The 24,605-nt window shown below is 32.4% G+C and overlaps 1 protein-coding gene across 7 annotated transcripts in view; it reads left to right on the forward strand.

Annotated features, from left to right (window-relative positions):
* Positions 1-24,605, forward strand: part of Apc (APC regulator of Wnt signaling pathway) — a 122,270-nt gene that overhangs the window by 57,347 nt on the left and 40,318 nt on the right. For all 7 annotated transcript variants that reach the window (XM_026401243.2, XM_026401252.2, XM_026401247.2 and 4 more), the window contains 5 exons: positions 6,111-6,195; positions 7,397-7,598; positions 13,163-13,271; positions 15,808-15,921; positions 21,422-21,505. In XM_026401243.2, coding sequence (XP_026257028.2) covers positions 6,111-6,195; positions 7,397-7,598; positions 13,163-13,271; positions 15,808-15,921; positions 21,422-21,505 — 594 coding nt within the window. The remainder of the gene's footprint in view (positions 1-6,110; positions 6,196-7,396; positions 7,599-13,162; positions 13,272-15,807; positions 15,922-21,421; positions 21,506-24,605) is intronic.

Genomic DNA, 24,605 nt, shown 5'->3' on the forward strand with positions numbered 1-24,605 from the left:
GGTGTGGGAATAGATGAAACAAGATTGACCATGAATCAGTGATTATTGGAATGAGTTGTTACATAGGGGTTTGTTATAATATTTTATATACTTATGAATGTGCTTAAAATTCTCTGTAATAGAAACATAATAAATCACACAAATTGCATGGGATTTCAATGGCCTGGAATCAGCTACATGCAAATTTTTAATTACATTTTTTTAAAAGAAAAATTATTTGCTATATTCTTCTTTTGGGGGTGAGGGTTACCAGGGATTGAGCTCAGGGGCACTCGACCACTGAGCCACATCCCCAGCCCTATTTTGTATTTTATTTAGAGTACAGAGTGTCACTGAGTGGCTAAGCACCTCACTGTTGCTCAGACTGGCTTTGAACTCGTGATCCTCCTGCCTCAGCCTCCTGAGCCTCTGGGATTACAGGCATTCACTACCACACCGGGTCTATATTCTTCTTTTGAGTTGAGATCTTGTTATGATGCCCAGACTGGGCTCAAGTGATCCTCCTGCCTCAGCTTCCAAAAAAGCTGGGGCTACAGACATGAATCTCTGCATCCTGTATACTTCAGGACTAGAACTCAATTTGATTGATTTAAAAAATTTTAAGCATAACAACAGGGTAATTATGGTCATGTAGAGATGTGAAGCATTTAAACTGAGAGATGGCACAATATTAGAATTGTCTAATTGTAAGCAAATTATTAATGAAGTATTTGCATCTTTGTTGTGTTTTCACAAAACAATATATTTGTAAATTGCTGTATAAAGTGTAAAACAGTATACATATGAAGTATCTTTTCAGAGATAAAAGAATATGAAGTGTACTTTCAGAAAAAAACCTATAGCTATGATATACTGGGAAACAGAAATGGATCAAGTAGCATCTTCCCTGAAATGATATAGTTGCTCATTGATAAATGGTATTACTAATCAGACCACAGCATATTTTGTTTGAAATGATTAATTCTGCAACATTTCTAAAAGCTTAAAATACTTTAAAAATGAGTATATAATCTTATTAACTAATTTTTAAACTATTTTTCAGAATTTATAAATTCAAATAACTATATCCTTCTTCAAAATTACATGTATTTTATTTTTTTTTCAAAGGACGTTTATTTTATTCGTTTCTAATTTCTTCACGGTGGATTGATCACTTTGATACCCAAAAATGTTATATCAACTTAGTTACCCCGGTAGTGTATGATGTTACTCTATTTTAATTTTTGTGGGTCTCTTCACATATACAGCATTTTAAAAGCTACCATTTCTCAAATCTTTTTCAAACATTGTGTTTGGAATTGCTATATAGTTGCCACATTTCTTCTTTTTTTTTTAATCTATATATTTACTTTTTATTGAATTTGTTAATGTTACATAGTGTTTGCACTGCCCAACCATACCCTATGTTTTCTTCTAAAAATTCTTGGAAATTGAGTACCTCTTCAAGATTGTATGCAGTATGCAACCTCAGACAATCTTACTAGAAAACTCTGGATGAAATATAAAAACCATGCTTGAGCCTGATCAAGATGAGCTGAGATTATTGGTGATTGTCTTCTGCAGAGATGTTGATTCTGGGTACAGAGGGATGTTTATCATTGGCACAAGCAGAAAGTCTCGGCTAGGGGTAAAATATAAAAACTGTTGGAGATCTTGGTAAACATGACGGCAAGATATCAGTGTTGGCACTCAGGAGCTGCAAACACATGGTTGATTCTTACTGTGGGACGTTGGCTGAGTCTACTTGTAATGAAGAAGGCTGGGGATAGACTAGGAAGGAGGAATGCTAGGAGGCAAAGTCTTGCTGAAAGGAAAGACATTACTTTACACAACGGGTCTCCGCAAGACATTTGACAGATTTTGAACTTTGTGGAATAGGAGATTAAAGACCAAACATCTAAAATAATAGAAGCAAACCCAGAGATGAACCATATGTTCACATTAATAGTCAAGATTTTTAACATAAGTATTATGTCTTTGTCAGGGGAGGAGAAAGAAAGAAAAATGGACAAAATGGCTAAAAATGGAAAACTCTGTTGTGGGTTGGTTTTTTGTTTGTTTTGTACCAGGGATTGAACTTGGGGCACTTTTCCACTGAGTACATCCCAAGACTTTTTTTTTTTTTTTTTTTTTTTAATAGATTTAGAGACAAGGTCTCACTGAGTTGGTTAGGGCCTCGCTGAATTGCTAAAGCTGGCTTTGAACTCAAAACCCTCCTGCCTCAGCCTCCAGAGCTGCTGAGATTTCAGGCATGCATCACCCCAACCAGCCAATGAAACTTTGACAGAGAATTGGAATCTAATAAAGATCAAATAGATTTCTAAAACTGAAAAATATGTTTGATATTAACTTATTAAATTGGCTTGACGGCATGATGAACACAATGAGAAGACAGCATTAGTGAACTTAAAGATCAATAGAAAACATCCAACTGAACACGAAGCAAAAAAAAAAAAATGATGGGGTTAGAGTTGTAGCTCAGTTGTTGAGTGCTTGCCTAGCACCACATATAAATAAATAAAGTTCCATTAATAACTAAAACAAATTTAAAAAAATTTTTAAATTGTATTATGAGGCACATAAGCAAGTAGACAAATTATAGTTAGAGACTTCAAATGTAATTGAAGTCTCAGGAGAAAGAATGGAACAAAAGCAATATTTGAAGAGATAGTTGCTGAGAATTAATTGATGTAGGGTTATTAAGACAATGTGGTAAATGTAGGAGACTAAAAGACTAACAGGAATAGAGTTCATAAAAATATCTATACATATGGTAATCTGATTTATGACCAAGCATCCTTTATAAATCAGTGAGAAAAGCGTCCTTTTTGTTATGTGGTGCAGGAGTAATTGAATTATCTGTATGGGGAAAAAGGAAAAAAAAAACAACACAGAACCTGATCTCATCCTGTACTAAAAATCAGTCAAGACAGATTATATACCTATATGTTACAGTCAAAACAGTGGCTTTTAGAAGAGAATATAGGGAATAGCTTCATGTCTAGGAAGGAGGCAAAGATTTCTCAAACAGGATTATCAAAGCCTTAACAATAAAAGGGAAAAGATGATATCATCTGTAGACTCTTGTTATGCTTCTAATAGAAAACATAGAATAATAACTTGGAAGAGACAAGATTTCTTAGGACATGTAGCAGAGTAAACGTAAAAGAAAAAATTTAAAATTTGACTTCATCAAAATTAAAAATCTGTTTTCCAAAAGATTTCATTAAGAAATTGAAGAGGCAGGGCTGGGACGTAGCTCAGTATTAGACCACTTGCCTAGTGAGTATAAGTCCCTGGGTTCTATTCCCAGCACTACCAAAAGGAAGGAAGAGAAAGAAAGGAAGAAAATGAAAGGGTAAACCATAAGAGAAAATATTTGTTACACATTTATCAAATATTTACTGACATACATGACAGAAGGGCTTGGTTCAGAATATATTAAGAATTCTTATAAACAGTATCAAAAAAAAAAAAAGGAAACATGGTTTTTAAAATATGGTCCAAAAATTTGAAAAGACAATTCAGAAAGGATGATAAGTAGCCATTAAGCACATGAAAAGTGGTTCAACATCATCTGTCATCAGGAAATAAAAAGATTGTTTCACTCCTACTCAGATGACTTAAGACCAGTCACCCCAAATGTGGAGCATTGGAATGTTGAGACATTGCCATCAATGGTGTAAAAAACCACTTCAGCATATTCTTTTATAGTTAAGCCTTGTGACTCAACATTTGAACTCCTAGAAATGTCCACTAAAAGATAAGTGCAATAACATTTATAATAGCCTCCAAACTGATAACCACATATATGTCACATCAAGAGGAAAAATAATAAATAAACTGGAGGATATTCATATAGTAGACTACTATGCAGCATTTAAAAAATTATGAGCCAGCACTGTGGCACATGCTTGTAATCCCAGCAGCTGAGGAGACTAAGGCAAGAGGCCAAGTTCAAAGCCAGCCTCAAGAACTTAGGCCCTAAACAATTCAATGAGACCCTGTCTCTAAATAAAATATGAAAAGGGGCTAGGGATGTGGCTCAGTGGTAAAGTGCTCCTGGGCTCACTCAATCCCTGTCATCAAAAAAAAAAAAAAAAAAAAAAACTGATAATGCAACTGTATGGATGTATCTCACAGGTAACTATGTTAAGCAAAAAACAGAAGGCACAAAAGACCATATACTGTATGGTTCCATTTGAAATAATATTCTGAAGTCATAGTAGTTATTTCTGGAAATGAAGACGGATGGTAAGGCATTGAGGGAATCCTCTGGAGTGTTGAAAATGTTCTGTGTTTTCACATAGATGGTGATTATAGATGTGAAAATTCTTTGGGTACTTAAAATGAGTGTGTATTTTTACCTACATATGATATACCTCAATAAAAGCGGAAAAAGATCTTGAGGTTTCTTTTCTTTATCAGATCATACTGATGGTATCACATTAAAGGCAAAGTAACTGAACTATAAGTTTATGAGTTCAGCTTTTGTTGGTAAGGTTCATATGAAACTCAAAGCACTTAACAAAAATAATTTAAGGTACACATCATTGGGGTAAATTAGTAACTTTCCAAGATGGCTACCATGAAACTCTTTTTTTTTATTATTTTTTAATTTTAAATTTCAGTGATCTTATTTGCTTTTGCTTTTATTCATAATACCTTATCTTAGTAGATTTCTAATAATACAGAAAATTTTTAAAAATAACTTTATTTACAAGTTGTGCAGATTCACTATTTTTAAAACTTAGGAAATTGTTCAAGCAGAAGTATCAACGTCACCCATTTTTATGTGCTTTTTTTTTTTTTTTTTTTTTCTTTTGTGGTACTTGGGATCAAACCCAGGGCCTTACTTACACATGCTAGGCAAGCACTGTACCACTGAGCTACACAAGCACCATCTCCCCTTGCCTCCTTCCTTTTTTTCCCCCTCTTAATTCATAATCCCATCTCCAGAAACGGAGGTGACCTTTTTCTTTATTTTTGTACATTCTCTACAAACATATTTGATGGTATCTTTATTTTACATCATACTTTTTTTCTTACATTATAGATTATCATAATCTTGTCATTAAAGAGTTTGTGTTTTTTATAGTTGCATAGTTTTCCATCATGTAGCTAATGTTGTGGTTTCTTTGATCCTTATTATATTTTTTAATTTTTTAGATCTTCATACTTTTTCTAATATATAATGTTTAAGAATTGGGGAAAAAACAAGCAAAAAAAATTCACTTGCAGTCCTAACCTTCATAGAATAACATTGGCAATGTCTTGATGTTCTCTATTTAGCATCACCAGTAGTTGAGAACTTGTTCAAAATGCAGATTCTCAACCTCCATCCCAAATTATTGAATCAGCAATCTATGTTTTAATAAGATCTTTAGGTGATTCTGATCCATGTTGAGGATTGAGAACCACCTCTAGGCTTTGGAAAAGAATCTTGTAAAGAGAGGTCTGATCAGAGCTGTGCTTTAAGGGTTTATTCTAAGAGTGGATTTACCTAAGAAAGAAAATAATGGCATCAAAAGTCAGGAGGCAGAGCATTAGTCATTTGAATATCTACTAAGTGTAAATCAGTATTTTAGCAGATTGTACTTAAATGTGGCATATAAAAGCTTAAATATTAAATTGTTAAATAACAGATAATAACATTAATTTGGGTGGTGTTTTTTGTGGTCATGTTGATACAGGTTTAAGAGACATGGATTCTAAACAACTTTTTTTTAATCAGCTTCAAGTCTTATTTGGTCTATCTAAAAAATGATATTGTTTATTGTTTAAAAGTTAAGAGATAATGCCTTTTAATTGTCCGTACAGTATCTTCCACAGGGACTCCTCATAATCACCACTATCACAAATTATCACTTATTGTTATTGAGATATAATATATTAATGATAATGAATAATAAGTAATATACACAGAGTGATCCAAGATGACATTTTTCCCCTTGGCATACCTGAATGCCATGAAACACTTCATGTCTTTAAGAAGTTTTTAGAATTTCATCGTGTTAGGGCTGGAAATGTGGAAGAGTGCTGGGTTCAATCCCCAAAACCATAAGCAAAAACAATTTATCATGTTAATATTGTGTGTTCTTTTTTCACAGGAAGTCCTTAAACAACTACAAGGAAGTATTGAAGATGAAGCTATGGCTTCTTCTGGACAGATTGATTTTTTAGAGCGTCTTAAAGGTAGATTTTTTAAAAGATGTTTTAAAGTAATTTTTTTAAGCCCAAGTTGATAACATTTGGTATGTAAATACAAGTACACTTTCTTTTGACTTGGGTAGCGATATCAGTTTTCTTGGTTTATCAGACTTACCCATTACAATGTAATATTTAAAGTACAAAGTATTTGCTTGTCTTTCTTTAAACGTTTAACTGACTTTTAAAATAAACTATTTAAAATCTCTTCTTTGATACTTTCCAGCTCTTTTTAAAGCTCATTGCTATTATGCCAGTCACAAAATAGGATTTTAGTATGCTGTGTGCCACAGACTAAGTGGTAAATATATCTGAAGAAGTATTGTCTTTCTCTGTTCCATCCAGGATAGTGCTTTGTTTTCCTAATATGTAAGCTAATTCAATGCCATTTTTAGCAAAATTTGTTTTAAAAATGCTTTTTTATTTTGTTGCTGGAAAATTCCAGTGACAAAATAGGGAAAGGACTTAGTATTAATTGAAACTGGTCAGAGAAATTACTTTTAGATTTTGAATTATTATCTAAAGAGAATCTAAGGAGGGGCCCGGGTTGTAGCTCAGGGGTAAAGCACTTGCCTGGCACCAGTGAGGCCCTAGGCTTAAGCTTCAGCACCACATTAAAGAAATAAATAAAATAAAAATCTTTAAGGACATTTTGTCTGAAAATTCCAGTGACAAAATAGGGAAAGTGCTTAGTAATAACTGAAACTAGTTACAGAAATTACTTTTGGGTTTTGAAATATTATCTGAAGAGAACATAAGGAAGAACATTTTGTCTGATTTCCTTTTTAATTCTACCTGTTTTTCTCCGAAACTCAAGCTGATTTTTCAGGGAAAGTCGAGCCATTCTGAATCTAAATAATTGTTTATTCAGCCATGTATATTTGTAGCTAAAATATGAATGTAAGATTTTACTTTTAAAACAATATTAGGGCTGGGATTGTGGCTCAGTGGTAGAGCACTCGCCTAGCACTGGTGGGACCCGAGTTTGATTCTCAGCACCACATAAAAATAAAGGCATTGTGTTGTGTCCATCTACACCTAAAAAATAAATATTAAAAAAAATCAAATCCATGATAACATTAAAAAAAATCCTCTCTCAGCTATTGTTGGTTTAAAAAAAACAATATTAGGAATATTTTGCATGATATAAAGCAGTTGTTATGTAAAAACTTGTCTCTGTTTTATTTAGAACTTACCTTAGATAGCAGCAATTTTCCTGGAGTAAAACTACGGTCAAAAATGTCCCTCCGTTCTTATGGAAGCCGGGAAGGATCTGTATCAAGTCGTTCAGGAGAGTGCAGTCCAGTTCCTATGGGGTCATTTCCAAGAAGAGGGTTTGTAAATGGAAGCAGAGAAAGTACTGGATATTTAGAAGAACTTGAAAAAGAGAGGTAACTTTTATTCATTACACAGTACATATTAACTTATACAATCCAAGTTTATTATTGGTATTTTGTAATATAGAATATACATTATGGATTTATGGTGGGTGAAGAGCATTTACTTTTTTTTTTAGGTTTTTGGTTTTTTTTTAAGTTGTTGATGGACCTTTATTTTTATTTATCTATATATGGTACTGAGAATCGAACCCAGTGCCTCACACATGCAAGGCAAGTGCTCTACCATGGAGCTACAAGCCCTGCATTTACATTTTTTAACACAAAAATAACATTTTTCTGATTGCACTTACAGTAAGTCTAAAAATGTAAAGAATGCAGTTTCTTGGGATTCTAAAGACTTCTATTTTATCAATTAAATACTTTGAATATTCTGTACATTGAGTAATACACATCACAATATTTATAGCTGGATTATTTATTTATTTATTTATTTTGACATTTTGGTTATCTTTTAAACTAAATTCAATGACTGATAGATCCAGGGAATGATGTCTCTTTCCATTATAGAAGGCCTATTACACCTGATCACAAATAAAACTTTTCTTAATTTATCACTTTCCCCATCTAAAATACATTGCTTGTCATATAGAATGAGTACTGGTTTCTCACAGCTATCATATTAATTCTTTTCCTGAAGTTAAAATTATCTCACTATAGATATCAGAATATAGATCATTACCAAAAAATTTTTTCAAGTGTTTTATGTCACCTAAAATATTCTTTAATGTACAGATGGTACCATATTATCTTCGAATTCCTAAAAGTTTTGTTAGACATTCAAAATGGTAAAATATATATTACATGTTAGCTTTGTGACCTTGGTCAGGTGACTAAATTTTGGGGTCAAATTCTTCTGTAAAACAGGGAATGGTTCAATATTGTGAAGTTGTGAATATTAAGTATTCTTATACCATATATAGAAAATGTCCAGCATATCTCATCAAGGCAAAAGATCTTTCATTACTTTCTGATTTTAGGTATGCCTATCTATAAAAACAATGATAATCATCTGGACCAGAAGTGATGTTAAGCTTGGTTTCATCTTTAATTTTACATGGTGTTTTAGTCAGCTTTTTGACTACTGTGACTAAAAGGAACCAATCAGAACAATTGTAGGGGAGGAAAAGTTTATATTAGAGGGCTCACAGTTTCAGAAATGTGAGTCCATAGAAGGCCGGCCCCATTCCTTGGGGCTTGAGGTGAGGCAGAAGAGTGTGGTAGAGGGAATCAGCTCACATGATGATCAGAAAGCAGAGAGAAGTCTTCAATTGTCAGATACAAATATATACCCCAAAGCCACGCCTCCAATTCTCACCTCCTTCCGCCACACCCTACCACTTCAGTTAGCATCATTAATCCCTATCAGGAGATTAATTCACTGATTGGGTTTAAACTCTTCAGAACCCAATCATTTCTTCTTCAAACCTTCTTACACTATTTCACATGAGCTTTTGGAGGACACCTCACATCCAAACCATAACACATGGGTCTTTTTTTCGTACCCTGAACTTAAACTATCAAAACACTATTCTAAAAAATAAGCAGGAAAAGAGGGTTCATGGTCTTCCTTTTATTTGTGCCCTTTGAATCTGTTAAGGAGAAAGGATGTATGAATATGTATGAGTTTATTTTGCTTCATGTAGGTAATGTCTCAGTTTCATCAGCAGAAAGAATTTTGGAAAAAGATTAATTTTTAAAATAGATGTATACTGTGAATACTAGTACCTAACAAATGGAGCCATAAGTAGTGAGGAATACTGGTAATAAAAATGTTCCTTTGTCTCAACCTCTCTGATATGTTTTTTAAAAGTTCTTATTTTCTACCTTGCCATTATTTATTTCTTTCCAGTCTTCCAACATTCTTTAAATTTAAATCCATAAAAACTTTATTTCTCTGTTTAAAATCTTAAATTCAATGATTTGGTATCTTTTATTCTTATATAATACCACACTAAATAACTTCAAGCTAGTATTCTGACTTTTTTTTTTTTTTTTTTTTTTTTTTTTTTTTTTGGTGCTGGGGGTTGAACCGAGGGGCCTTGTGCTTGAGAGACAAGCACTCTACCAACTGAGCTATACCCCCAGCCCTGTATTCTGACTTTTTAAGTTCAAGTGAAGAATATATTTCTTGTTAAAATATTAGCCCTTTCTAATGTTACTATAGAAAAGACATCCTCTCACCAGCTTCTGATCCAGGCATTATTACACATTATATTATAAAGAGTTATTTTATCTGAGAAGAAAGAATTATTAGATGCTTTTGCTCAAAGGTTCTCAACCCAGACCAACTGATCATTAGCATCACTAAGTGTGCTTTAAAAAGCATCATCATTAAAAAAAAATTCATATTCCACTTCACCCTTTCCTAACCCCAGTCTTGCTTCCCATGAAAGAGTTACTTTTCATAATTCTAAATAATATATTTATATTACTAGTTCTTTATTTATTTTATTTTATTTATTTGGTACCAGTGATTGAACCCATGGAATGCTTTTCCACTGAAATACATTGCTAGTCTTTTTTACTATATATTTTCAGACACAGTCTTGCTAAGTTGCTACCACTGGCCTTGAACCTGCCATACTCCTACCCCAGCTTCCCCAGTTGCTGGGACTACAGGCATGTGCCACAGCACCTGGCATACTTATTACTTTATTAATTCTTATATTTTAAATTTAACATTCTTTTTTATTTTTTTTAGTTATCAATGGACCATTAATTAATTAATTAATTAGTAATATTCCATGATGAGAATCTAACTCAGTGCCTCACACATGCTAGGTGAGTGCTCTACCACTGAGCCACAACCCAGCCCTTAAGTAACATTCTTATTAATTTTTGTTCTATCTTGTGACTGTATGTTTTAAGCTACACTATATATGTCAACTGTATGTTTACTTTCATTTTGTTGACACTAGTAACAATTTGTTCTGTGTATTTGATTTTTTTTAAGTTAATTATAGATGTTGAAATCAAGTGTCTCATTATGGCTCTATAGTTTTTGGTCACTATGGAGTTAGTATGCCTGAATTAATTTTTTTCTCTCTATTAATAGAATATCATACACTCTCTGCTATTTGCAGAAGATGCTCCTATTTAGAGTGTGTCTTTCTCTATAATTTTGTTTTCTAGAATTTCAGATTGTCTTATGTTGTTAGAAGCAGAAATTTGTCTTTTACCATACTACTAGGATCTTCTGGTTTTGTTTTCTTCTTAAGAAAATTTTTATTGGTGCCCATTAACTTTTCTGTTCTGATTTGGACCGTTTGTTTTCTAAATGTGCCACAAAACTCTAATGGTAGAATTTCTTGTCATTACACTTCCCATGTAATCTTGATATAATTTATGTCTTCTTGATTATTTCTATGTTGGAAAGAAATAGATTGAGTTCTTGCTCATGGAACAAATCTTTATTTTGCTTTCATACTTGACTTGTAGTTTGGATAGATACAGGCTCAAACTCAGTTTTCTTCATTATCAAAGTAGCTGATGAGATGTTTGATAGCAATCAGATGATATGAATTGGGTTCTCATTCCTTTGTAGTAGCTATTTTTCCTCTTGAAGCTTTCAAATGCATTGGTATGCATGTTTTCTTCATCGTGCCGAATATTTATTGGACCCTTTTAATCTGACAATTTGTTTTTCTTCAGGTTTAAAAATTGTTATTTCTTTGATGATTTTCTTCCCCCCCCTTCCTTCCTTCCTTCCTTCCTTCCTTCCTTCCTTCCTTCCTTCCTTCCTTGTGATATACAGATGTGGAAGGAGTTTAGGCTTTTACACTGCCCCTGTTCTTGTTGTCAGAAATGTGAGAGCAGCTTCTCATTGGTCTGTGCTCCCCCAAGATTGCTATATCATAAACAGGGCTTCCTTCCTGTGTATTCTGTCACTATTAAAGTTGCTAATTTTTAAAATTGCTTCCCAATAAAGGAAAGGAAATTTTAGCAAGAACAGAACTTTCCTTACACTTACACTTATACTCACTACCAAGATTCATTTATTCCCATATTTCCTGAGAAAATATCAAACAAGACTTTTTTTAAATAACAGTAATATTGGAGTGAAGAACATTTCTGTGTATGACCAAATTCCAGAAATCATAGTAAAAAGTATCTACAAATAGGAATTCATGAAAATCAAAATTTCCCAAAATTTAGAGATTATAAATAAAGTTTGAAGACAAGTGTTATACTGATAAATATATATGCAGTCCAGTAACTGACAAAGTACTATCATTCTTAATATAGAAGAGGCCCTATAAATGATGAAGAAAAAGTCATAGAAAAGGACCCAGGTAGTTTTTAAACTTGAAAAAAAAAGCCTCATTCACATTAAGAGACATCAAATTAAAACCATAATGATACACTGTTTTTTTAAATTAGATATGCAAAAAATTAAAATGTTGGATTACACACATTGGTGAAAAATGGTAGGAGTTTAAATTGGTATACATCTAACAAGAACAGTAAGTTCTTAGTACTGTATGCTAGGAATTTATCTTGTATGAAATGAGGTATATATGAAGTCACTCAATGTAACAATATTTGTAATAACAAAAGATTTTGGAAAGGCCATAAGTGCCCACCAACCAAGAAGTGGTTATAGTATATCTTTTCATGTATGCATGAATATTGTGGGATATATTGGGTATTACACGGCTAGCAAAAAATATATAATACTTCTTTATGTTCTCTTGGAAACAATCTCCAAAATAAGATTTTTAAGTGAAAAATATTTATAGAACAACATGTATTATAATATGCTGCTATTTAAAATGTACATGTCATGCATACATACCTTTGTATCATTATAGTATATCTGTGGAAATATGCACATTATAGTATATCTGTGGAAATATGTGGGAAAGAACCACATAAAAAGAGATAGACCATGTACTTTTTGTACCTATTGAGTGTTAGCCCAGTAACATTCTTATTGGGCATTTATGTTTATAATGATCCAAGTATGCAGTATCTCAATGTAGATTACTATTGAAGACACCATTGATTGGGTTATTCAGGAATTGCATAAATTCATCTTCAAATTTCAAACCAAGACGTTTCTCTACCTCCAAATAATTTCTTCTATTACACAGAGACAATATATTTCTTATTATTTTGGCTGCTAAGAAGCTGAAACTACATTGTGTCCAAGGTAGTAGCTTCCTATATTCTAGCAAATTTGTTTTCTAGCAAAATTGCTACTTTTCTAAACTTTTTTAATGTACTTTTTATTCTTGTATTAATTTTGAATTTTGTTATCTGTACTTTTTACTCTCATCATATCCTTAGACTGTAAATAAATCAGAAGAAAGCCTTTGGAATGTAAGTATATTAGTAAAGATGAGTACCAACTTACTTAGGGGGAAAGTAGCAAACATTTTAGTATTCAAATTTTAATGATTACAATACTCTTTAAGACTGCCTTCAAGAATCCAAATAAGTAATTTTTTCATTGTTAATATTTTAATTAGAGAACTTTACAATAACAGCTGTTAAAGATTACTCTTTGCAGTCTGTATTAGCATTATGTAAACTTACCTTTCTTTAAAAAATAGATCATTACTCCTTGCTGATCTTGACAAAGAAGAAAAAGAAAAAGACTGGTATTATGCTCAACTTCAGAATCTCACTAAAAGAATAGATAGCCTTCCTTTAACTGAAAATGTAAGTAACATGGCAGTACAACTTATTTTAGACTTTAATAACTTGATCTTTAGAAGTACCTAGGTAATCTATTACAAATTCAGGATAACTGAAATTATAATAACTTGTAGAATGTAGTATGTTTTATCAACTTTAAACCTGAATATGTTGGAAGTAATAAATTTTTATTTATAAAGATAATTAAATTTAATCATGTTCCAACAAGTATTTATTTCAAGCCCTGAGTTGAGAAAATCTTTAACTCCTGAAGGACTCAGGATTCCACTTGACAACTGTTTTTTTAATTCTGTATATTGAATTTCCAAACATACTCTCTAGAAATGTTTGTTAACACCTGCCAATTTTTTGGTACCATATTGTAGAAATCATGCCAGATAGTTTTTAGAACAAAAATAGCTTTGAAGATTTTTTCTATTATTAATTTTTTATTTCTATATTACATTTGAAGATTATTTGAATCCTATTACAGGTATAAATGACAATAGCTATAGGCATAGATCTTAATATTTTTGCAAGTTCTACAGTTTATTTTGCAAATATAGCTATGTTTAAAAAAATCCTGTTAGCTGCCTATTCATCCTACCTCTCTGTTAACTGTTTTTATTCATGGAATGGCACATATTTTTAAGAAATCTTCTGAAGTACATTACTAATCTCAAAAGACTGTGTTTTAACTGTTGTCCATAAATACTTTATATAATTTTTAAAAGAAAAAAATAGACTAATTAAAATATAACTGGCTTTCATAGCTTAGCTTTTTCATTTTACAATAGCATTTTTAAGAACATGATAGGCAAAAAAGTAAAAGTAGAAATATGGAAAAACTTTTTTAGGATGTGTAGTTATTAGCAAGACTTCCTGAGTGGAGGTTGAGGGGCAGGAGCTAAAACTAGAGGCTTAAATGTTCACTTTCTTAGAAAAGTCATTCAGGGATCCCTCTTTCTGATAAATGCCCTTAAAATCTTCCTGGGAATCAAGTACACAAGTAGCAAAAGACAGTTACTGGAGAATTGTTACCAGATAAGGATTAGGAATTAGAAGGGTTTCTTGGGATTTTTTTTTAATGGACAAAAAAAAAAAAAAAAAAAAAACATAGTTTTGCTATTATCTTTGGTAATAAGAATACAAAACCCAGTGTATTTGAGACATGCAGTCAGATTCAGGAAAGGACTTAGATATATATATGAAACTCAAGAGCAACTGGTTACTATCTGAAATAAAGATCACCTGTCTAATTATTCCCTATTTATTAAATAATCATCTTTAATAGAATATCTAAGACATTATTATGGACCACTGACAACATAACACATTTAAACTTGCTTGTGTTTTATAACTATTTTTTTTAATTACCCAAGGTTTTTTTTTTTTTCATATTGGGGTACGAAACTAATAAATTTTCATGTGAAAATACTTACGTACTTTTCAAAGTATTAGACATTTCTTAAAACAACTTCAAACACATTGCAACATATTGTGTCATGTTCTGTATATATTTATTTGCATGAGGTGGTTAAAAGTGAAAGACAAATGAATGAAATGACAACTGGCTCAGTGGGAATAAGAAATAACATACAGGCTATTTCATCTATATTGTAGCCATAATTTGTGTCTGCCTATAGAACTACATTCTGCATGTAAATGTGTTGTATATGTTGCAAGGGAAGAGGGTGAGAACTTCTCTTAAAATGCAATTTGGAGTTCTTAGGCAGGAATGCTATTTTGAATCAGACATGGCATGTGCAGTTTTCTATAAGCACATAGAACATGAAAAATCCATAGCATTTCTTCATTCCCTTTGGTGGCCCATTATAACTATTACCTGTTATTTTATCTAATCATATTCTACCTTTTTCTTTGCATCTCTTTATATGCCTGGCAATTATCATAGTGTCTGGAATTTTAATTAGAGGGTTAGTAGATTTTTGAATGAGTTAATACCCACTCTGATAATTTTTCAACTTTGCTTCACTTTTAGATACTTACCAAAGTTTGTGTTGACTTTGTCTCATTTATTTATGACCATCTATGTTTTATTACATGTAGGGTTTTTATTACCTCATTTTCTTCATTTTACAAAAGGAAAAGTTCTATTTTGTCTATGTGTATAGTGGTAATCCTTACCTTAAATTGAGATCCAAACTTAAGAGGAATGAACCTGTTTCTTGATTTTTTTTTCATGTTAATATGCTAGTTTACAGTAATTAAAAGTAGTGCCTTTTCAGAGGAGAGAATCATAGGGGAACTAAAGTTAGGCTCACCCAACTGAACCAGTTACATATTTTAAATGAAACAATACAAATTAATTGTATTATACTCAAAGCCATTTGTGAATTCAAGGCAGTGCTTTAACTACATATCACCTCAGGGACCCAGATTGAGTGTAGTACCTATCATCAAGTTTTAGGACTCCTTGGAATAAAAAATAATTTTCCATGTACAAGGATTTACATTTATTTTATTGGTACTTATATGCTTTTGATTTATAAGTTGAAAATGCTAGATATTGATATTTTTATATTATTTGTGGTTTTAGTTTTCCTTACAAACAGATATGACCAGAAGGCAATTGGAATATGAAGCAAGGCAAATCAGAGTTGCAATGGAAGAACAACTGGGTACTTGCCAGGATATGGAAAAACGAGCACAGGTAACTTGTTTTTAAACTACTACAATTCTGTTAATATTGATTAAATTTTGTTTTTAGAGATATTTATGGGGCCAGGCATATATAGTTCATTGACAGTTCCCTTACCTAGCATATGGAAAGCCTTGGATCTGATCCCCAGCATCATAAAAAAAAAAAAAAAAGAGGGGGAAGAGAAATAAATTTATAAGTCTTATCTTTTTTTTTTGGCACTATTTTAAGAAAACAATATATCATGGCTGCTGGTTAATTTAAATACTATTCACATAATTCTGTCTACCATATTTTATTTTCCCCAGTATCATTCTGTTCTGCTTTATAAGGAAGAGCAAAAGATTCTGATTAGTATCTGATAGCTACCTTCAGCTCTCATATGAGATTTTTTCTTCTTATTATCTAAGTATGACATCCAGAATGTGTCATTGCTCTTCCAAGTTTTGCACTTAAAAATAAAGAAAATGCTCATTCAAGGATGGTAAGAAGGAAATATAAAGAAAACATTATAGGAGATGAGATGAGTTGGATAGAGAACATTCCCATATTTCTACCCTTAACTGATGTCAAGAAAGCATATTAAGCATTTTCACATACTATTCAGTATAGCTTTCTGTATTCATACAAACACAACTGACTAATGTTTTTAAACTCTATAGAGAGGTTTTCTTGACTGCCTTTTCTGTTCCATAATAAGCTTGGGAATATTTTTATTAGGACATTTTGTATTTCCCAAAACATAGGGTTTATCTTATGTGGTAACTTCCTAAACATAAAGTGTATTCTATTTTTGTTAGATGTAATTATAAACTAATATAGACTTCAGATTATCCTTAACACTAGTACTATCATGCATTTTGTAGTCCATGCCTGTTAGTTTCACAACTAGTTGGGGGTATAAATTGTGTGTGTGTGCGCGCGCGCATGCTGACACATGCATATATATGTGTTATAATGTTAGTTTTTTTCTTACCCCCTTTTTTGCTTCTTTCATTCAGATAGATTAAACTTTTTAGTTAAAAATATACATAATTATGTTTCTGAAACTGAGTAGGAATGAATTTCTTTTCTTTTTAACTTTTTTGTTTTAGTTATAGACGGACATAATATCTTTTTTAATTAAATTATTTATTCTAATATGTAATTACATGATGGCAGAATACAATTCATTTTATATTACACATATAGAGCACAGTTTTTCAAGTCACTAATTGTACACAAAGTATTTTCACACCATTGTGTCTTCATAGATGTACTTAGGGTAGTAATGTCTAACTCATTCCACCTTCTTTTCTACCCCATTACCCCCTCCCTTCCCCTCCCTCCCCTTTGCTCTATCTAGAGTTCCTCCATTCTTCCCATGCTCCCCCCCACCATCACCATTATGAGTCATCATCCTCATATCAAAGAAAACATTTGGCCTTTGGTATGGAGGATTAGCTTACTTCACTTAGCATTATATTCTCCAGCTCCATCCATTTACCTGCAAACGCCATGATTTTATTCTCTTTTATTACTGAGAAATATTCCATTGTGTATATGTACCAGTTTCTTTATCCACTCATCTACTGAAGGGCATCTAGGTAGGTTGGTTCCACAGTTTACCTGTTGTGAATTGTGCTGCTATAAACATTGATGTGGCTGTGTCCCTGTAGTATGCTGATTTTAAGTCCTTTGAGTATAACCCAAGGAGTGGGATAACTGGGTCAAATGGTGGTTCCATTCCAAATTTTCCAAGGAATCTCCATACTGCTTTCCATCTTGGTTGTACCAATTTGCAGTCCCACCAGCAATGTATGAGTGTGCCTTTCCCCCGACATCCTTGCTAACACTTATTGTTGTTTGTTTTCTTAATAGCTGCCATTCTGACTGGAATGAGATGAAATCTTAGTGTAGTTTTGATTTGCATTTCTCTATTTCTTAGAAATGTTGAACATTTTTTCATATGTTAGTTGATTGATTTTATATCTTCTTCTGAAAAGTGTCATTAGTTGCTTGGCCCATTTATTGATTGGGTTATTTGTGGGGTTTTTTGGTGTTAAGATTTTTTAGTTCTTTCTATACCCTAGAGATTAATGCTTTATCTGATATGCAGGTAGTAAAAATTTGTTCTCAATTAGTAGGCTCTCTATTCACCTCACTGATTGTTTCTTTTGCTGAGAAGAAACTTTTTAGTTTGAATCCATCCCTTTTATTGATTCTTGGTTTTAATTCTTGCACTATAGGAATCTTTTTTTTTTTTTTTTTTTTACAGGGCTGAGGACCGAACCCAGGGCCTTACGCATGCTAGGCAAGCGCTCTGCCACTGGGCTAAATCCCCAACCCCCAGGAATCTTATTAAGGAAGTTGGGGCCTACTCCGACGTGATGGAGATTTGGGCCTACTTTTTCTTCCATTAGGCACAGGGTCTCTGGTTTAATTCCTAGATCCTTGATCCATTTTGAATTGAATTTTGTGCATGGTGTGAGAGAGAGGTTTAATTTCATTTTATTACATGTGGATTTCCAGTTTTCCCAGCACCATATGATGAAGAGGCTGTCTTTTCTCCAATATACGGTTTTGGTGCCTTTGTCTAATATAAGATAACTGTAGTTATATGGGTTAGTCTTTGTGTCCTCTATTCTGTACTATTGGTCTCCAGGTCTATTTTGATGCCAATTTAACTTAATTTTTTTTTTTTAATGTGGTGCCTCACACATGCTAGGCAAATGTTTCTTAAATAAGATATGAAACTCATTATAAAAATAAAAGACTGATAAAGTTTACTATATTAAAATTAAGACACAACATAAAATAAACAAATAAATAAAGGTATTGTGTCCATCTACAACTAAAAAAATATTAAAAAGAAAATGCAATCATGTCATTTTACAAAAAAATGGGTGAATTGGATATCATGTTAAGTGAAATAAGACAGACTCAGAAAGTCAAGTATTGCATGTTTTCTCTCATGTGGAATCCAGGGGAAAAACAAAACATAATATGAAAGTAGAAAGATTGTAGAGGGCTGGGGATGTTGCTCAGTGATAGAGTACTTGCCTAGCATGTACAAATAATAATAATTATTTTTTTTTTGTCCTTTCTAGTCCTTGAGGCTTTTTATTTTTTCCATTTGTTGTGCAAGGTCCAGAGTTCAAATTTTAGCACTACACAAAAAAAGAAAAGAAAAGAAAGATTTTGGAGAAGAGGGAAGTGGGTGGGGGAGGGGGGAAAGGTTGACTGAGGGTGAGGGAGTAGGTTATAATTTTAAGTATGTTATGTGCATGTACAATTATGCCACAATAACATTCATTATTCTATATAATTAAAATGTACTAGTAAATATGGTATTAGAGAGGAATTTAGATATAATTTCCTGTTTTCATCCTTTATTAAAATTTTTGATCTAGGACTTTATTGATGGAGAAGAGCTGATTACTTATAGAAAGGAGAGAAACAATCAAATTTAGAATAGTTTGGTAGTTTCTAAAAACAGAAGATATTCACTATCTGGTTTTAGAAGTATTCACTTATCCGTACAGTACCTTTAGAATGCTTACCAAAAGTACAAGCATTTCTTCTTCAGTCTGTTTTCATGGTATGCATTAGTCATGATAAAATTTGTTAATTAGAGGATGTTATTTAATAAGTTTACTACTTGCAGAATCATGACAGAGAATCAGCAGTTATATTAAAAAGGAAGGAAGGAAGGAAAATAGATGGTTGTTTGAAGCAGGGGATTGGGTAACTAGCATAGCTACTTGGAGTTTTTCTGTTCTTTGTATATCATAACATTGGATAATTGCTGCAATACGCATTTTTAAATTTATCTATTAGAGATATATGCTCAGAAATGTTTCATTGATGGGGCAAGTAACCAAAAAGTATAGAAACTATTTAGCTTCTAATATTGTTTTTCCTTATTGAAACAATTACTTTTAGCCAGGCATGGTGGTGCATGTCTATAATCCCGGCTCCCCAGGAGGCTGAGTCAGGAGGATTTCAAATTCAAGGCCCAACCTGATAACTTAGCATGACCTGTCTCAAAATAAAGGGGCTGGGGATGTTGCTCATTGTTTGCCTGGTATGTGTGAGGCCCTGGGTTCCATCTCCAGAATCCTACCAAAAAAGAAAAAGGTTACTTTTATAACACAGATTTTAATACTTCAGTATTAAGATGTTAGCTATCATATTATTACAGAAAATGAATGGTACAAAATTATCAGTATTTATTTTTAAAACCTATGTATTGTCTCTATTGTAATGTAGATTTTTAAAAATAACTTGAATTTGCAAGGTCATTATATTTAAGTAATTTGGTTTTTCTCACTTCTACTAGTACTCATAAAAATTAAAAGAAGCTGAGTACAGTGGTACACATCAGTAAATCCAACTACTCAGGAGGCCAAGATAGGAAGATTATAAGTTTGAGAGCGACCTAGCACCTTAGCACCTTTTCAGAATAAAAAAAATGAAAAGAGATGAAGCTCAGTAGTAGAGTACCACTGGATTAAATCCCCAGTACCCCAGATACATAAATGAATGAATGGATGAATAAAACAAAACCAAGGGGGAGAGGGTATAGCTCAGTGGTAGAACACTTTCCTATCATGATTGAGGCCTAGGTTTGATCCCCAGCACTGAAGAAAATAATAATAAAACAAAATAACTACAGTTCCATGTAGTTCAATATGTAGTTACTGCTTTGTGGTCACTGGGTAGTCTCATCATGGTAGGTAGCAAAGCTATGCCATCTTTGTGGTCCTTTTATTATTTATTTTTTTAACAACACCTTTGTTTTATTTATTTATTTTTATGTGGTGCTGAGGATTGAACCCAGGGCCTTGCACACACTAGGCGAGCACTCTACTCCTGAGCCACAACCCCAACCCTATGTGGTCCTTTTATTGGAAATAAAAATAATGTTTAGCTGTGGTAGGTATTTTGGAAGTCTGAAAAATACTATTGACATGGAACAGGGGTAACTTTAGGAGAGTTAGTTCTATTGTTTTACCCCAATGTTTATGAAAATAAATCAGATATTATTTTCCTTTATAGATATACTATGCTTTATATACATCCATTACATAATATTAATGCCTAGATTAATATAAATTATTAAATCCAGGTGTAATTTTCTTTCTTGAAATTTTTTGAAAATAACTTTTTGGGGGGAGAATGGTGTTTGAAATTAAATAAGAAGAGCCTTGAATAAGCTTAGCATGTTTTCTACCTCTAAGCTCCACTCCCATTCAACACCAAGTTGCACAATACATAAACCATGCAATTTGATATGTGATTTGTATTTATACAGTTTTACTAAACAAATCTGTAGATCTGTTGCATAAATTTCAGTGTATTAAAAAAACTGAATTAACCGAATTTGTCATTAATGTGAAAATATATACATTTCTAACTGCTTGTATAAAAATGGTTTGACATAATCCTGATCTGTTCATTGATAGCCACAGTAATACTGTTTGCACTAATGTTTTTTAATAAAATCATGTTTAATTTGGTCTCATTTTAGCGAAGAATAGCTAGAATTCAGCAAATAGAAAAGGACATACTGCGTATACGACAGCTTTTACAGTCCCAAGCAACAGAAGCAGAGGTTAGTAAATTGTCTTTTTTGTTTGCATATTAAAAAATAGGTAGGTTTTCTAAGAAAATATGTGTAATTAATGTAGTATCATTGAAATATGGATATTCTTCTAAAGAATTGACTTTTTTTTCATGAAATTGAATTTTCAAAAACCTTTGACTATTTTGATTTCTTTATAACTTTTAGGCACTTAAGATTTATAGAAACATCAATATAGATATTTTACATCAGCTGTCCATTTACATATAATCAGATAATTAACTTAGCTATTATCCTGTAAGTAAACTTTTTCCTTATTTGTAATCCATAGTATAAACTGATTTTATACATTTTCCTATGTCTACTCCACAAACCCCATTAAACTGATGGTCAAAGGATAAAATGAAAGACACGAAGACCAGGGGAGTTGATGACAATAAACTTTGGGGAGCTGGAAAACAAATAAACAAATTGTAACCATGTTGTGGAGAAGTGACCCCCTAAGTAAGTGTTAAGAAAAGCCATGAAGCAACCCAGTGTATACTGTGAAGTCTAATAGGTTCTAAAACTGGCTACACTAGTTATCCCTTGGATGTAAGGGTTTTAAAAAGGGCAAAAAGCAGGAGGATTGAAAATCTTTTAGGAAGTAATTGTAGCCTCCAGTACTTTACAGCTCTACAGAGCTGAGTGACTGCTCTTTTCCATGAGTGATCCCCCGCCCCAAAGAATGACAATCTTTGGGTGAGGATAAGCTTAGAGTAACTGAAATTGGGGATACCATATTAAAAAAATTGAGTTGAGTGAAAATTTACTTACTTAATGCTGGAATTCCCACTTATATCCAGGTTTGTCATCTCTAGACAAGTTTCTGGAAAGAACTTCTTTAAAAAACATCACTAACTCAAGAAAAGAGAGCTAAAGTTACCTAATGTTGGAAAATTCACTAAAGAAAATAGTTCAGCTTAACAGCATTATAAGGTCACTCTACTTTATAGACTCTATCCTGTAGGCATAGAGCTTCATTTAACTTTTTTATAACTCACTCTTAAACATGGGTGGACACTAATGACCACAAGACATTTTAAGAAAGTTTCTAATAACAAAGATTATGAAAATAGATAATTTCAGGCTGGAATTGTGGCTAGCAGTAGAGCGCTTGCCTGGCACGGGCGGGACCCGGGTTCAATCCTCAGCACCACATAAAAATAAAGGCATTGTGTTGTGTCCATCTATAATAAATATTAAAAAAAAAGAAAAAGAAAATAGATAATTTCTTCTTATAGGAAGAAGAAAACTTAAAAAATAAAACTAACATTAAAGGCTGGGGTTGTGGCTCAGTGGTAGAGTGCTTGCCTAGCATGTGTGAGGCACTGGATTTGATTCTCAGCACTGCATATAAATAAATAAAGTAAAGGTCCATTGACAACTAAAAGAAAAAGAAAATTTTTTTAAAAACTAACATTAGTATTAAAAAAAAATAAAGCAAGAAAAGGACATTTAGCAAGAACAAAACATTTAGAGAATAAAAAAGAAGTTTGTGGGAGTTAAAATTTTGATAGCAAAGATGGGCACAGTGGCACATCTCTGTAATCCCAGCAAATCAGAAGACTAAGTCAGGAGAATCACAAGTTTAAGGCCAGACTCAGTAATTCAATGAGAACCTCAGCAACTTAGTGAGACCCTGTCTCAAAATATAAAATAAAATAAAAAGGGCTCAGTAAGGATGTAGCTCATTGCTAACGCACCCCTGGTATGTGTGTGTGTGTATATATGATAGCAGATACAAAAAATTTAATAGCAAGTTTAAAAGATAACTTTGTCTCTGGACACAGTGGTGTATGCCTGTAATCCCAGTGACTCAGGAGGCTGAGGCAGGAGAACAACAAGTTTGAGACTAGCCTTAGCTGCTTAACAAGGCCCTAAGCAAATTAGCCAGACCCTGTCTAAAACACAAACAACAACAACAACAAAAAAAAAATTTAGAAAGTAGAACAAAAAGACAATGAGGTAGAAAACAGAAAAAATAAAAGAAAATCATTCTAAGAGGATTCAATATCTAAATAAGAGGAGTTCCACAAAGAACTGGAGAAAACTAGAAAGATCTGAGAAAATAAATTAAAATTTCCTAAAATCAAGGGCCATAGTTTTTCAAATGAAACAGTCTCTCCAAAATCTGACAACCAAAGATGAAAATAATCTTATACTAATACACATTGTGATGAAATTTCAGATAATGGGATAAAAGAAATTTCAGATAATAGGAAAGCTTTTTCCTAAAACTTAGATGAATGGAAAACAGATTTCTCATAAAAGAATGAGAATATAAATGCCTTTGATTTATAGTCAGCTAACACTGGGAAAGAGGGTAGCAGTTTTTTAAAACTTGAAAGAACATTATTTTCAGCAATTTTGATACCAGTTCTTTTAATATCACTATGTCCTACAATTGAATTTGATGCAAATTTACCTAGGATTAAAATTAGTAAAAATGGCAGAAATATCTTATTAGAATAATAGAATAGAAATGTTCTAAAATAGGATTATGGTGATGCTTAATAAATTTTACTGATAATCATGTAGTTGTATTATGTGAGTGTGTACTTTTTGCTTTGTAAATAACCTCAACAAAAATTGTTTCAAAGATTGTTTTTCACCCCTTTAACCTAGGGCAGAAAACCTTAGGAAAGTTTTACAACTATGAAAATGAGGAGTTTTATTCTTTCATGAGAATCAGCAACAGCCTCTTTTGTCTCCTTGAGGTTAACTTTGTGTATTTCTACTCTTGTAATTTTGATGAAATTTATAGAGTGATTTTTCAGATAGTACTGTTTTTCTCCTGTCTGTTGCTTACATATAACTAATACTAGTTCATCAATGGAAATGTTACTTATAAATTATTTTCTAAGTCACATTTTTAAATGATCTAGGAAAGCTTAAGGTTAAAAACTCCTGTGGAAGCCATTTTATAATATCCACTATTGTGTCAGATTTTTAAAGAATAATTTTTATTTTAGAGTATCATTTTCCCAGAGCAAGCACTAGGCACTTCTCTAGAAGATGATGGGAAATTGTTTTTTTCTTTGACTCTGCAGTGGTGTTTTTATAAAGTGACTGCTTTATACTAGATATA

This window comes from Urocitellus parryii, chromosome 1, assembly GCF_045843805.1.
Source record: "Urocitellus parryii isolate mUroPar1 chromosome 1, mUroPar1.hap1, whole genome shotgun sequence".
In the NCBI taxonomy this organism is placed as follows: Eukaryota; Metazoa; Chordata; class Mammalia; order Rodentia; family Sciuridae; genus Urocitellus; species Urocitellus parryii.